Below are 14,224 nucleotides of genomic sequence, written 5' to 3'. Positions count from 1 at the left end.
AAATTATGTCAAATTAAAGTATAAAATATTTTGTAAACTATTCAATTTTTTTAATCATTCTGTCTTTATAACTTTTTACGTCGAATATTGCAGAAATCGATTTATATAAAAAATTATGATGGTTCCATTTAAAAAAACTGTCGGATATATTACGCTAAAATATGAAGTGGATGGGGTAATAATATCATACCCACAGCTTTTCCCCTATATACCTCGCAACTTTTATTTAAACAATTATTTCCTAACACTTACTTACGAGTTTTATTCAGGTGTATTATTTTATTTTAAAACATATTCCTGTATTTTTTTCCCAAAATTGATATATTCGCATAACACAGAAAATTTTATTAAAAGTTAATTTTATTTTTTTTTTAAGTTTTTGACAAAATTGAGCTATTGTTTGGTAAAAATCTTGAATCTGTTACACGGATTGACAATCAAAGTTTCGAACAAGAAATACTTTCTCTTATCGGCACATAGTCGACCTTGTCACCGACAGTATACAAAAAACTTGCATGTTTTACGATGAAAAAAACTGTGTCAAAACTTTCTCATTCAATAGACTAAATGTGTGCGATAAAGAAAGTGGAAATTTTCATTCAGGAATTTTTAACCTTTTGGTTTAAATTGATTCAGATTTATCAAAATCGAAAAATTTATTGCTGTATTTGTATTCTTTCTTACATTTCTATATCTATTTTGAATGTAGATAAAATATTTTTTTCTTGTTCTCTTTTTTCAATTTTACTATTTTCATATATTTTATAATTAACGAGTTCAGAGTGCAAAAATAGAACGCAAAAATCATTTCATAAAATTTATAAAATATATTTTAAATATAAAATTATACGTAAAAAATGTAGTTTATAAATAATTGACACATTTTTGCACCAAACCATTAATCTGAATAGAGAATTTAATAATTTTGATAATAAATCTATATAATTTAAAAATCTCTTGTTTACTCGTTGGACTCTCAACGATTCCTTCAAAACTTTGAAGGTCAAATAGAACTGCACAATCGTCATTGCTCATTTATCATTATACACATTGCCCATTTATAGAATCATAAAATGCTTAAGAATAAAATTACACGACTGATAATGTAATAAAAATGGCACTGCGCGAAGAGAATCGGTAGTTAATTCAACAGGTGACACTCATCACGAAAATGATAATGAAGGCGAGATAAAAGTTCTGACATCGGTTGCTTACGATGATCTCACGACTTTCGGACGTGCAAACCGTCATATACCCGCGGCTGAAACTGTGCGAAAGGTCAAACGAGATCACGTGAATGATTAATAAACGCGCGCGTACTCGGGAAAGCCATCCGGTGTCGCCGATCGACGTACGAGAGGAACGATCGCGATGTAACTAGTTGTCCGAGTCCGAGCGATGCCGATGATGACCGGTACACGACAACAGACACTTCACAATTTACGAATACGACGATAAACTCACGGTCGCGACTCTAACAATTCCGCGCAGCTGATCGCCATGATGGATCGCGTTGACGTCACTTTTGGCGGGACTATTCGATCGCGCTTCTCGGCGCCGATAAATCGCGTAATTGATTGCGAGATTTATTCCAAACAGATAGAATAGGTCAGATTATATTGGCCAAACGGCTTTGTACAATTCTTGCGAATCAATATTTACGGATATTATTATTACAATGAATTAATAATATAATACATAAATGACAGTCTATCAATAATTAAATGCAGATTATGATAAAATACTTCAGAGAGACAGTGATCCTATCTTTGTTAACTAATCAAATTTTCGCGCAAATATACCTATAATATAGTTATTATGTAACAAACATGAAAATTTTAGTGTCCTATAAATGAGCGTTTAGATAATTGCTTTTAAACCGTTCAATACAGTCGTCAGTCGTCGTCAAATAAATTACTGTGCTTTAATGACAATATATGAGAAAATAAAAAACAAATTAAATTTTAACATCACTTTACTTCATCCATGAATGAATAATAATCAATAAAATAACTTTACGAGACAATTTGTAGTAACAACCTTACAATTTTTTTACAGGATGAATGAAGTGTCATGCATGACTATATTAGTCTATATTAATATAATTAATATATTGTCATTAGATATAAAATTATTATTGATATTACAATATTATAATACACAAATAGTTTTGTAGTGTATGCAAGGTGACTTTCTTGAAATATTATATTTGAGTTATATTCATAAACCTTAAATATAAAATTATATTCTCGAATTAAAATAGAAATATGTTGTTAGATTAATTTGTTAATATTATCGAACTATTGTCATCTCCGCAATGATGTCTGAAAACTGCTAAAAATAATCGGATCCGATACGTGCGATATTTCATCTAGTCATAAAACAGATCCTGCTGTTTGAGTTTGAAAGCTAGAGGAAAAAGAAACGAAACGGAATATTTAAACGCGTTTAGATGAAGGTTAACACTATATATTCGGCGAATGTGCTTGTTAATCATGGCGAATGTGTTCATACGAATAAATTTCCGTCGGTTTATTTCTTCGTAGTTACGATTTCCAAAAAGAAACTTTTCATAGCCTCGCTTGTTTCGCCGACTTGATATTCGTGTACAGCATAATCGCAAATAAATATTTGTACAGCCTATGCGCAACCAGTGTCGTTACAATGTAAACAGTTGCACACATGTGCATACATATTCCCAGAGACGATTCCAATAAAAACGTCAATATAATTGACAGCTTGCATCGCGTTCAGAAGAATATCGCTATTCTCGAGTTTTTCTTAATTATTTTCTCTTAAAGGACAATTTTTGCCTATCGTCTTTAAAATTAAATATGTATATATTGTAGCATTAAAGCTTTATCACAATTAAATGATTTAAATGTTAATGATATATTAATTTAATAATATTAAATGTAACACGAAATAGTTAATAATTGGTGGTTTACCTTAAGTTGCTAAAATCAGATTAATTTAATTTCGCCAAATAAAATATTCAATAATAATAATAATAAATTTATACGATAAGAATTATTCTCCGCGAGATTTATTCCGTAATATCGTTGCGGGCATATTGTATTACTTTGAGCGTGGAAAACTAGATTGTCGACTGAATTATTTCTCAGACGTGCAATTCCGCAAACGGCTGGCGCAGGTAATGAGATAAATTTCTAGCGATAGTTGAAAACAATTGTCCCTCTTGGCGAACCCTCGGCTCCTATCAAAGCCACGCCCGCGCGTGCGCATATATACGGTGAATGATTTAAATGTTCGCACTGGTATCTGGGTTATTCGCATGCTTGAAGCGGATTTAATAAACTGCTTGCGGGGCTATCGAGACAGAATCTAAATTTTCGTGGCAATTTCATATATGAGAAATAGAGCGTAGCGCGATGAGGTGATTCCAAACATACAAATTTCTCTCATTTCTGCCACAAATATAAATATAATATTCTAAATAAATCAAATTAATATTATAAACCTCAACGCAAATATATATACATAAATAAATATTAATGTATAAATATATACATAAATTGATACACATATACATAAATAAATATTAATATTAGGCTCTAATCTAATTATCATGATAAACTTACATAAACTATTACAAAGATAAATTATTGCAAAGTCGCATTCTTTTACGATATCTTTCTCACGTAATGATTATAATATAACGTTGACCGGTAAATGCAGTAAAAAATACATACTTCGATAGACAATCATTAGAGAAATGCTTTCAAAGATTAGTAATATATATATTCCGCATCTTGTTCGGTTATATTAAACAAATGAATAAATTATTCATTGTTCCTGAATTATTCATCCCGATCAAAAATTATTTACGTACGACAACCTACCTACACACCTGTGTTTCGCTGCTGGCTTGTAATTTTGTCGATTTCTCACGGATCACGGTGTACCCGTTATCGCCGAAACATTGCTTCATTAATTACCATACCACTTTATCCTTAATCCGGAGCGTCAATTAATGTTCATTAGGTTCTCCGTTACGCGCCGGTGTTGGTAACGCGTCGATTCGAAGTACGCGCGGGATAGGGCGATCGATCACACGTGGCACTTGTGCCACTTTGAGAAAGTAAGTCAATGTAACTCGCCCGAGTAAGGTTGCACGCGGCCCGAAACAGCCCGGATTACCGAGACCTTCGTCTGGTCTACATCACGTGGCCATCATGGTCAGCCTATTCAATTCGTAATCTGCCTGGAACTTCCGCATCGGATCTGTCGCGGATCATTGGACGTGCGAATCTTCTATACGTGACATTGACGGATATCGCGTTTTATTAAAAGATCTCCTTTCGATAGAGCGGCACATTGACTTGAATTTATTATGGAAAGGGCATATATTTCATGAGGTGACATATCGTTCGAAGATAATAAAAAGCTGTCGCAGCTGCTTAATATTAAATCCACCGTGTAATAAAAATTATACGGTAGATAAAATACGATCTAGATATTCGTTATGAATTTTCAAGCTTAGGTATATTTTTCTAGAAAAATTCTAATCAACTTTTATTTACAGGAAGATTAATTAATATCCTTGGTAAAACTATTCCATCATTATAATGACGTTTATATTATAACATATGTAGCCAGATAAGATTTATGTAGAAAACCAACGGAATTATTTCTTTCAATTATTTAATAAAAAATAACGTATGCTCACCTTTCGCGAGCTTATCCACAGATTCGAAGCGTCCTTCAACCTTGTTCCGCAAAGAATCCAAATCGAAGGGTGCCGTAAATCCATGATCCACGCTACGGCTTTTGCTCCTGTAATAGAGTAAACGTGATTGTTAATTAACTTCACCCTTGTTTATAATCTGAGCTTGTTGTGCAACAAATTTGATTAAGCAAAGAGAAATTTGCAGAAATAGATCGAAAAAGATAGAATAAAACGGGGATAAATCGAGATATAGGTACTTTATTCCAAATATTTTTTAATAATTAGTTTCTCGTTATTTCCACAAAATAACACAATATTAATTTTTAAAATTTGTTTATATATCTATATATATATATATACACTTTAAAGAAATTACAATAATTTAAAAAATCGTAAAAGAATTTAGTGCAATAGAAACAAACGCACAAAGTATTATATTATACATGCAATATATCATATACAATGAAAAGATATTTCTATTCATAATTTATGTGCCTGAAATGTGGAATCAAGTCTCTAGTACATTCGTAAATAAAGTTGGGAGAGTCCATTCGTTGCGATTTATTCTCGCAGAACATATTGCGGGACATATACGTAGGTAGATAGGTAGACGCTAATAGTTTGGCGCGGCACTATTTGTAAAATACTCAAGTGTAAAAGCAATTTCGCTGAGCCATAACAAAACGCGATTCACGCAATTTCACGATGCAACGAATCATGCGAATCGTGCGAATTACCTCCATAAGTCGAGTAGTCTGCGGACGCGTGGCCGACAAAGATAAAATCCGCTGAAATTTCTGCGAATAGACCTGAATAACACGACATAGCGTAACACCTCGCGAAAGAAAAAAAGGGAAAAAAAAGAAAACAAACATGAACGAAATAGTCGGTGAATGAACTTGTATTATGTCATAACAATAACTCATTCGTCAAATTCGTCGAAATATTTCAATTGTTTGGTTTCCTCTGAAACCGTTTATCGATTGATATTTATTAAGTATTTAAAAACGCGTTCCAATTATTATTTTTCAAAAATACGTACACTTTAATAAAATGTCAAGAGATACACATATATATCAGTATAATCACGGTTAGATAGATTTCTTACTGTTAGACTATCATCGATGAAAAAAAATATTCTCAAAAAACTCATTAATATTTTTATTTATTTATTAATTAATATTTCTTTCAATTATCTATTATTATTTTAAAAAGAACATTAAAATACACATCTTAATTCTCAGTATTTTTTATGTACAATTTATATTTCTTTTAGATGTAAAAAGAATCCGTAACTACTGAACATCAACGACAATAATGGGATTACAACTATCTACGATACTTACAATTAGCTCATACTGTCCAAGTCCGAAGAAAATGAAATAAAATGATGATGAATGTATTTTGCATACCTGTAATAAGACATTGAGAGGTTCTCCGTCGATTTCGAAGTGGTGACATCCTGGGACATTCGCCTGGACCTGAGATGCAACAAACAATCCAAAACAAGGAGGGTGAGAACACATGCAATCTACATGCGCAGCACAGCTTAAAAAAAAAATTAAATTGTAATTAAATCAAAAAAGGAAGCTTGCGTATGCTTAAAAAATAATTTTTTTCCCGAAGAAACAATTTTCCACATAGAGTATTTAAAAATATTTTAACTTCTCGCAAAATTTAATAAACGACTTTGCATGCGTAATATTTTAATTTGTAATATGCAAACATGCGATTATAAGCATAACATGTTTTTTACAGTATAAAAAAATTTAATTTGCTTGAAAAACAGATTTCTATTTCTTTGTACAAATTTTACTAAATTATCTAATAATTCGATATTTCCCCTTTTTTATTATTCATAATCAAGTAAAAATGCGCTTTAATACCGTAACGTTAATTTCTCTAAAATGTTCGCGTTAGCGTAAAAACATTATCATTTAAATGAAAACGTCAGCAACATACGCAGAAATCATAAAATTAAATTAAAAATAAGCATGGGTTGCGTAAAAAGCATTTGCCGTAAAAAAAAATTCATAGTTTTAATAATGAGGCATATATAAATCAAATTATAATCGCGAGAAAAATATCGATCGAATGGTAGCAGTGCAACATTCCATTGGACGCGCATGCAGCTTCATTAGGCTTCGTTCCTGAGGGGAACGAACTCGAAAATGCAGTCACACTTCGAACAACGGCCACTGCACTCGATTCGGTCAATTTGTGAGAAGTAGCAACTGCGTGCCCTTGCGTGCGCTCATGGGAGGTGCTATGTCTCTGCCCGCGCTAATTGCATCCGACATTTTAATTTGATTACATTGGCGCGGCGTAGCGAGTTTGCTCGTTACTGGGGACGCGCTTCGAAACAAGCGTCTCCCAATTATCAGATACCAGAAAATTCACTCTCTCCTCAAAACAACATATATTTGCACATTTCTCGCAATAAAATGTAACTTACAAAAATCTATAATTGATGCAAATTTTCCATTCATGCTAAATTCGGACCGAGTTTTAATTAATAAAAAGGAATTTTCTTTTTCTTTTTTGGAATTGACTTAAGGTAATTATTTCTAAAGACATTAAATAAAAAGAAATAAATAAGAAATGCATGATTTTATCAATGTTCGATAAAAAAAAAGCTTCAGATATAACTGTGTAATTTGAAATATGCAACTGACAGATTTTTCTGTCTTTCGTCAATATAATTACATTGCGAACAAAAAGATGTAAAATGAAATATATTTTCTCTTTCTACACCAGGCAAAGAATCAACTTATTTACTGATGACAAATTAAATGGTGAAAATTTGTATCCTTTCAAATAGCAAATTTGTGCAAAAAATTAAGAAGCTTTCAAAATTGCGGTCATCTCAGCACTTAGCGCTAGTGCAATATTTAGCTTCTCAGTAACAACTCGGTAGCAAAACATAAACGCGTTAAGAAGATGCACATGTGCACATCAAATAAAATTGAGGAAATGTTTCATGTTTTGGAAAATACAAATATCGGAATTTTACATGATGTATATTTAAATACGGAGGCAAACCAAAAATAATAACGTACAATATAATGTTGTACTTTTGGATGTAGATTTCATTTTAATCGCTGCATAAAAGTTGCATGAACTTCTGTGACTTGTGTACAAAAAGGTATATTTTATTGATGCAATTCGACATGATGTAAATTACGTTAATGCACGTTACTGCATTTGGTCGCACGATGTGCCAATAATTAGTCGTCAAAACAATCTGGAGGCCAGGGAAATTAATTTATCGCGCAGCATTTCGAGAGTGGGAATAAAATGGATTATCGAACGATATTTAATTAGGCGACCTAACGGTGCGACGTTTTCGCCGATCCGGACAAATATAGGTGGACAGGTATAAATAGCTTTGGCACAATTTCTCGATGATTCTTGTTTACACGCTCGCCGCTTTCACGCTCGCCGCATTACTTTGCCAAAAAACAAATATTTGCGTAATACTTCGCGACGTCGCACGCGGGTAATGTTCGCGATTTTTCGCAGGAATTGAAAGCCGACGCCAAGATGTATGGCGAGATTGTATCACGTACGCGCGCGATGAGGTACCGCGTAATTCGCTCGTGAAAATCAGTGTAGGAGTCGAGAAACCGACAATTAATAAACCGCTGTTGCGAATTCTCGACCATCGGAGATATAAATAATAAAACCACGAAGGCCAAGCCTTCCAATCGACCAGACTTCCGACGAAAACACAACGATTAAGGCGCAATCGCGTTCGGAAATATTTACTCGCTGACACTCGCTGTAAATTCGAACTCTCAATCCTTTTAAGCATGAAAAGCCGGAAATTTGCGATATTTCTTCAGAGTGCTGTTTACTTTGTCAATATTTCTCTATAAAATCTCCTTTTATTGATGAAATGGCATAATTTGTTAAAACTGTATGTAGCAATATAAATCGAATGATAATAAAAAGATTAAATAATGCAAATATCCATTCCAGAAAATTACGCAATAAATCTCGATAATGCAATCTCGATCGGTGTATTTCAAACATTTTCATTTATCTTATAGCGAATTCGGCGACTTGCACTACATCACACCAGTGCACATTAAAGGCTGCTATTTATAAAGTATATGAATGCAATGATATAATATATAATGATTTTGATAATGAAAAAATAATGTATGTTCTGTTAAATAAAATGACAATTTATCATGATTGGATTTTAATTACTTAAAATGTTTATATTATTCTTTTTTATTAGATAACTTAATATGCACCAGTGCGACGCAGTGCAAATGACCGAATTCGCTATTATTTCGATTGTCACAACTGGATAATCGCGCCTAAAAGTAGGCAACTGCAAACAAATGCGTACAATGTAAGCAACGGAGCAATGTTTTCGCAGGCGTTCTCTGTTAAAATTTTTCCAGCTTCACACAGTTTTATTCGTATGCTGTGGCGATGATAAAAGACGGATTGACGACAATATTTTATATCTATCATATTGATGTTATAAAAGAGAGCAACAATAAGATATAATTTCTTGATAATTTTTAATCGTGCACATCTTTTTTTGCTAGTCAAGTATTTTCTCAAAAAATTCCATAATTCATAAATATTGCGTTTCTTTCATCTTCTCGTGTCATAATTTAATATTACGTCAGTCAGGAGTCTCAAGATAACCTCCTTATCCCGAGATGCGTTCGTCAAACAACTCTCATGTACGTGCGATAATCCGCCACTGCTGAACGCAGTAGTAGACGATACGTTCACTGGCGAGCAATTTCTTGAGCCAAGTATCGGTCGCGTCGCGTACTACGTGACCGAGATCACGCGCAGCAACTAGTGAAAAAAGAAGGCGCCTCTTCTACACGCGATGGAATTTTAGGCTTCCATCGAAAGGGAGAAAGGTAGTATACGAACGCGAACGCGTGTGTTACATTTCAACATATCCTGCGATCATCTGCATCCGCCGTATTCTCCCGATGACTCACAATGTTTTGAATGTTATTAAATACGCAATAACCACGGGAATCCTTCCTACGGCCATACCCCGTATGAGGAAATCGCGAAGACGATTCACTGTCGGCGGATATTAATCGAGTGACGTTAAATGATGATAATCGCAATTAAATTTAAGCCAATTGCTTGAGCGGAATCGTGGAGGAATTATAATACGACGCGTTTACGACGTAACCGCGCTCGTTTCGATGAGATGCGTGACACATTATTTATATTAAGAAGAGGAAGAAAGCGTAATAATATTGGGAAGTGACGTTTTACTCATATTTGCGTAGTGTTTAAAATTGATAGACAATTTAATCTTTTTCTTTTTCGAGAAAATATACAAATTATGAATGAATAATCAAAGTAGAATAATCGAAGGAGAGAGAAAGAGAATGTCGAGAATTGGATTTACCGAAATTACGCGTTTCAGTTCTTACCGAAGCGCATGAAATAACGCAACTGGTGAGCTGTGTATTTTCTCATTCTCAACTATGTAATAAATACGCCATTAAATCACGAAGTTTTACGCGCGGTTTGACTTTATTTTCCTATTACCATATTTCATAAACCGCCGCGTCGCCAAATTGGCAAGACCGGGGCATCGTGCCAAAATGATTTCCTTTCTCGTGAATCCGAATTGAACGTGCGATCCAAATAAAATTCACCATTTGACGAGACTTCATTATGCACGTTTGTTCCGCAAATACGAGCAATCGCAAAAAATTTTATTTCACAGACGCGCGTTATTATTTTCCGAGGGAGAACTTGAAAGTGTTTCTCTAGTAAGATTTATAGGCGATAAACAATATTACACCGTGGACGAGATAATAACGACGTTTCCTACGATAAACGAGAGCGATAATGCCGTTATTATACGGTTATTGTGTTTTTCTTTTCTAGATAATACGCGGCTTCGTAATGTACCTTTGTAGCGCGCGAATCAATCAATATCGTTGCCCATGTTTTACATACCTCGTGAAACGACTCGTATTATTGCGCGTCCGCTTATCCGTTTCTCCATCATTGTCTTGAATACGTTATCGTATGTGTTTAATTATTATGATTATCATATCGAAAAGATAAATCGTTCATGTTTTAAAAATAAAATGGAAAATATCTTCATAAAGGAAAATTTCATTAATCGCACATCGTGATGCGCTTGTGAGGTTCGAAATTCGTCACTGGTATAAACAAAGGAAACTCAATTAAAATAAAGCCGAGGATTTCCCGCCGTTCTTCGCTAACGAGCCAGCAAAGCAAATACTGTGTTTCCATCGAGCAACAACGTGGGAAGATCTTCTTCCCCCTCGTCGTCCGATTCGTTTAACGATCACTCCGGAACCGCAAAGATGAAACTCTGTCGTCCTCAACGATGACGGATCGATGTATACGCCAAACTCCGTCACCGGAAGACAAACTTTAGAGAGAGAGGGAGTGCGGAATGTATAGATGCGTGTGTACATGTATGTGTGTGGAGCAATCGAGTTGTTCAGAACAACGTTGTCCGCCGAGACGAAAATTTCGCCGGCTGTTGGCGTTGTTTTAACGAGGCGGGGTTCCGAGAATTCGCAAAGGATAAACTCGATTTGTGCCGCTTCGTATACCGCCAACCGCGTTACTTTATGACATAACCGCGCCCGTATAATTTAATCGACGTAATGTATTGTACGGTACTGTCGCGGAAATGCTATTCGAAATGTCCATCGTTTTAGAAACAAAAGATGTGATTAAAGGGTATCACATGTATGACATAAAAACTATTATTTTTTTAAGCAAATAGCCTAATCAAGCACGGCTGATAAAAATAGAGAGAGAAAGAGAAGAGAGAAGGATACGATATAAAATATCATTATAAAAAATCTAAATATGTATATATATATATATATATAATTATATACATATATTATAAATATCCATTAAACAAATTAGTAAAAAAAATTTAAAAATAAGCTATTTCATAAATAAAGAGATAATATAATAAAGAGAAACCAGTTAATTATTTCTAAGAAATAATAACATTTTTGCAGAATATTTTACGGAATAAGTATTCCAAGTTCACATCATAATATCAAATTGCTTCCTAATCAACTAATTCTATTCTAGAATGCAATATATTCTTTATATAGCTATTATTCTCTCGTCACAATTCTTCTGTCTACAACTAACATTCTAATCGCTTTTAAATAATACTGCACAGGATTCCTTGTTGATTATCCGCTGTGACTCAAAGTAACGTGGAAATTCCGTTGTAAACGGAGTGTCAGGCGTACAATGTACTCTTCGTGTTATCGTCTTACAAATTAAGCGGAATTGCCGATAATAGTAAACGGAAGAAGAGGAGATAAACGAAAAACGCAACAAGAAATTGTTTTTGTTCTCACGGAGATACCAAAGATCTTCTTACATTGGAAACTTGATTTATACAATCTACATTCTGCGTATAATACGTCAGCGTCATTGTCAATATTTTACTAATTGTTTTCAATCATATGCGCGTACGTTAGTCTTTCTTAATAATTGTATAAATTATAGATTTCCAAATAAATATTTTCCGAATACTTCAAGTCTTGAAAAAGGTAGGATGCACATATATAAAATAAATATTTAATGAAGTATTCTCTCCCTCTCTCTTTCTCTTCATGTGTATATTTTATTTTTCTCTAGAATAAATCCTTATACGAGTTGGATGCGAATGGAATGTTCAATATAAATAAACAAAGAGAGAAAATAAATTATTCAAATCGCGTATTGCCAGTGCGTTTTTTTTCTCGGTGAAAAAATAAATTTCCGCTTTGAAAAACAACGTGAACCGAGGACATCTTAGCTTCCGCCTAATCGACAGCAGTTCAATTAATTCAGGAAGAAACTAGCAAACGAGGTCGAAACAACACTCTTCTGTTTCCATCAGAAGATTGTGCGAAGGTTGAAGAAAAATATCATTAATGAAACTATTCCGCCATTGATCTTATTTTTGAGCTAATCAAATAGTTTTTTTACGCCATATGAGAGACGTGAACTTTTATTTCTAGCTATAATAATTGTTATATATTTTCTAGAAAATGATCACACAAGAGATTAGATATAATAACTAATTAAGTTAATTACTGCATCATTATATAAATGAATAAAGTTCATAGATAGTTAATTAATTAAACTGAAATCTTAAAATGAAACGCACTATTGATTATCAACTTTTCGGAACATTATTAATACTATAAAATAAAAATTCAAAGTTTATTAAATTAAAAAAAAAAAAATTTTTATTTAAAAATTATCAAAGTTAAAAATTGTAGTATTTCATATGTTTTACGGGGAATTTTTAAAAGGTCTATTGAAATATTCTTAGTCCTTTTGCAATATGCTGTGATCAAACTCGACGATATAATTTGAAACAAACGTATACGTATTCGTAGCGCGTACATCGACATCGCTGCGCAATTTAAATAGTAAAATATTCTAAGAAAAATATCATTAATGAAACTATTCCGCCATTGATCTTATTTTTGAGCTAATCAAATATTTTTTTTACGCCATATGAGAGACGTGAACTTTTATTTCTAGCTATAATAATTGTTATATATTTTCTAGAAAATGATCACACAAGAGATTAGATATAATAACTAATTAAGTTAATTACTGCATCATTATATAAATGAATAAAGTTCATAGATAGTTAATTAATTAAACTGAAATCTTAAAATGAAACGCACTATTGATTATCAACTTTTCGGAACATTATTAATACTATAAAATAAAAATTCAAAGTTTATTAAATTAAAAAAAAAAAAAAATTTTATTTGAAAATTATCAAAGTTAAAAATTGTAGTATTTCATATGTTTTAGGGGAATTTTTGAAAGGTCTATTGAAATATTCTTAGTCCTTTTGCAATATGCTGTGATCAAACTCGACGATATAATTTGAAACAAACGTATACGTATTCGTAGCGCGTACATCGACATCGCTGCGCAATTTAAATAGTAAAATATTCTGCACGTCTCATTATACGTATCGTTAACTGACGCGTTTTATCGATCCGTAATACCATCTGCAGCGAGCGATTCTTCGAGGTGATCGACTTATTTGGCATGCGTGATTTCCGGCGCGCAAACGGCTCTATGTATATCCATTCCATTAATTAAAGCCCACCCGCCGAAATCGCGGCCTTCATCGATGAAGTAGGCCATTAAATTGAAATTGAACAGGGATTAATTTTCCGGCTGCGTTTTACGGCGCACATAACAGGAGGCAAAGTTGCGCTGCGATAATCATTATGTGATAATTACAAATTCATAAATCGTAAATAATATGCGGTGCGGTTGTGCGTTATAATATTGTTATAGCCATAAAAACGATGTCGTATCTTTTCTATGCGTTGAATATCCTATTTTGAGGCATAATGTGATCTAATATTTGGCTTTTCATATCTGATGATTCGTTTTTGATCATATAATTTTTATTTTTATTTTTGTCAAACTCCGTATTATATATATATATATATATATTAAAAATATATTTAATCTCAAAATCGTAAATATTATTTT

At 33.0% G+C, this 14,224-nt stretch overlaps 1 protein-coding gene across 1 annotated transcript in view; it reads right to left on the bottom strand.

Annotated features, from left to right (window-relative positions):
* Window positions 1–14,224, bottom strand: part of LOC115241775 (nuclear receptor coactivator 7) — a 63,560-nt gene that overhangs the window by 38,477 nt on the left and 10,859 nt on the right. The window contains 2 exon segments of the mRNA XM_029817707.1: window positions 4,691–4,797; window positions 6,103–6,171. Coding sequence (XP_029673567.1) covers window positions 4,691–4,797; window positions 6,103–6,171 — 176 coding nt within the window.

The sequence above is a fragment of the Formica exsecta genome, unplaced genomic scaffold (genome assembly GCF_003651465.1).
Source record: "Formica exsecta isolate Colony F162 unplaced genomic scaffold, ASM365146v1 scaffold51, whole genome shotgun sequence".
NCBI lineage: Eukaryota > Metazoa > Arthropoda > Insecta > Hymenoptera > Formicidae > Formica > Formica exsecta.
This window is presented reverse-complemented; position numbering and strand designations above follow the sequence as displayed.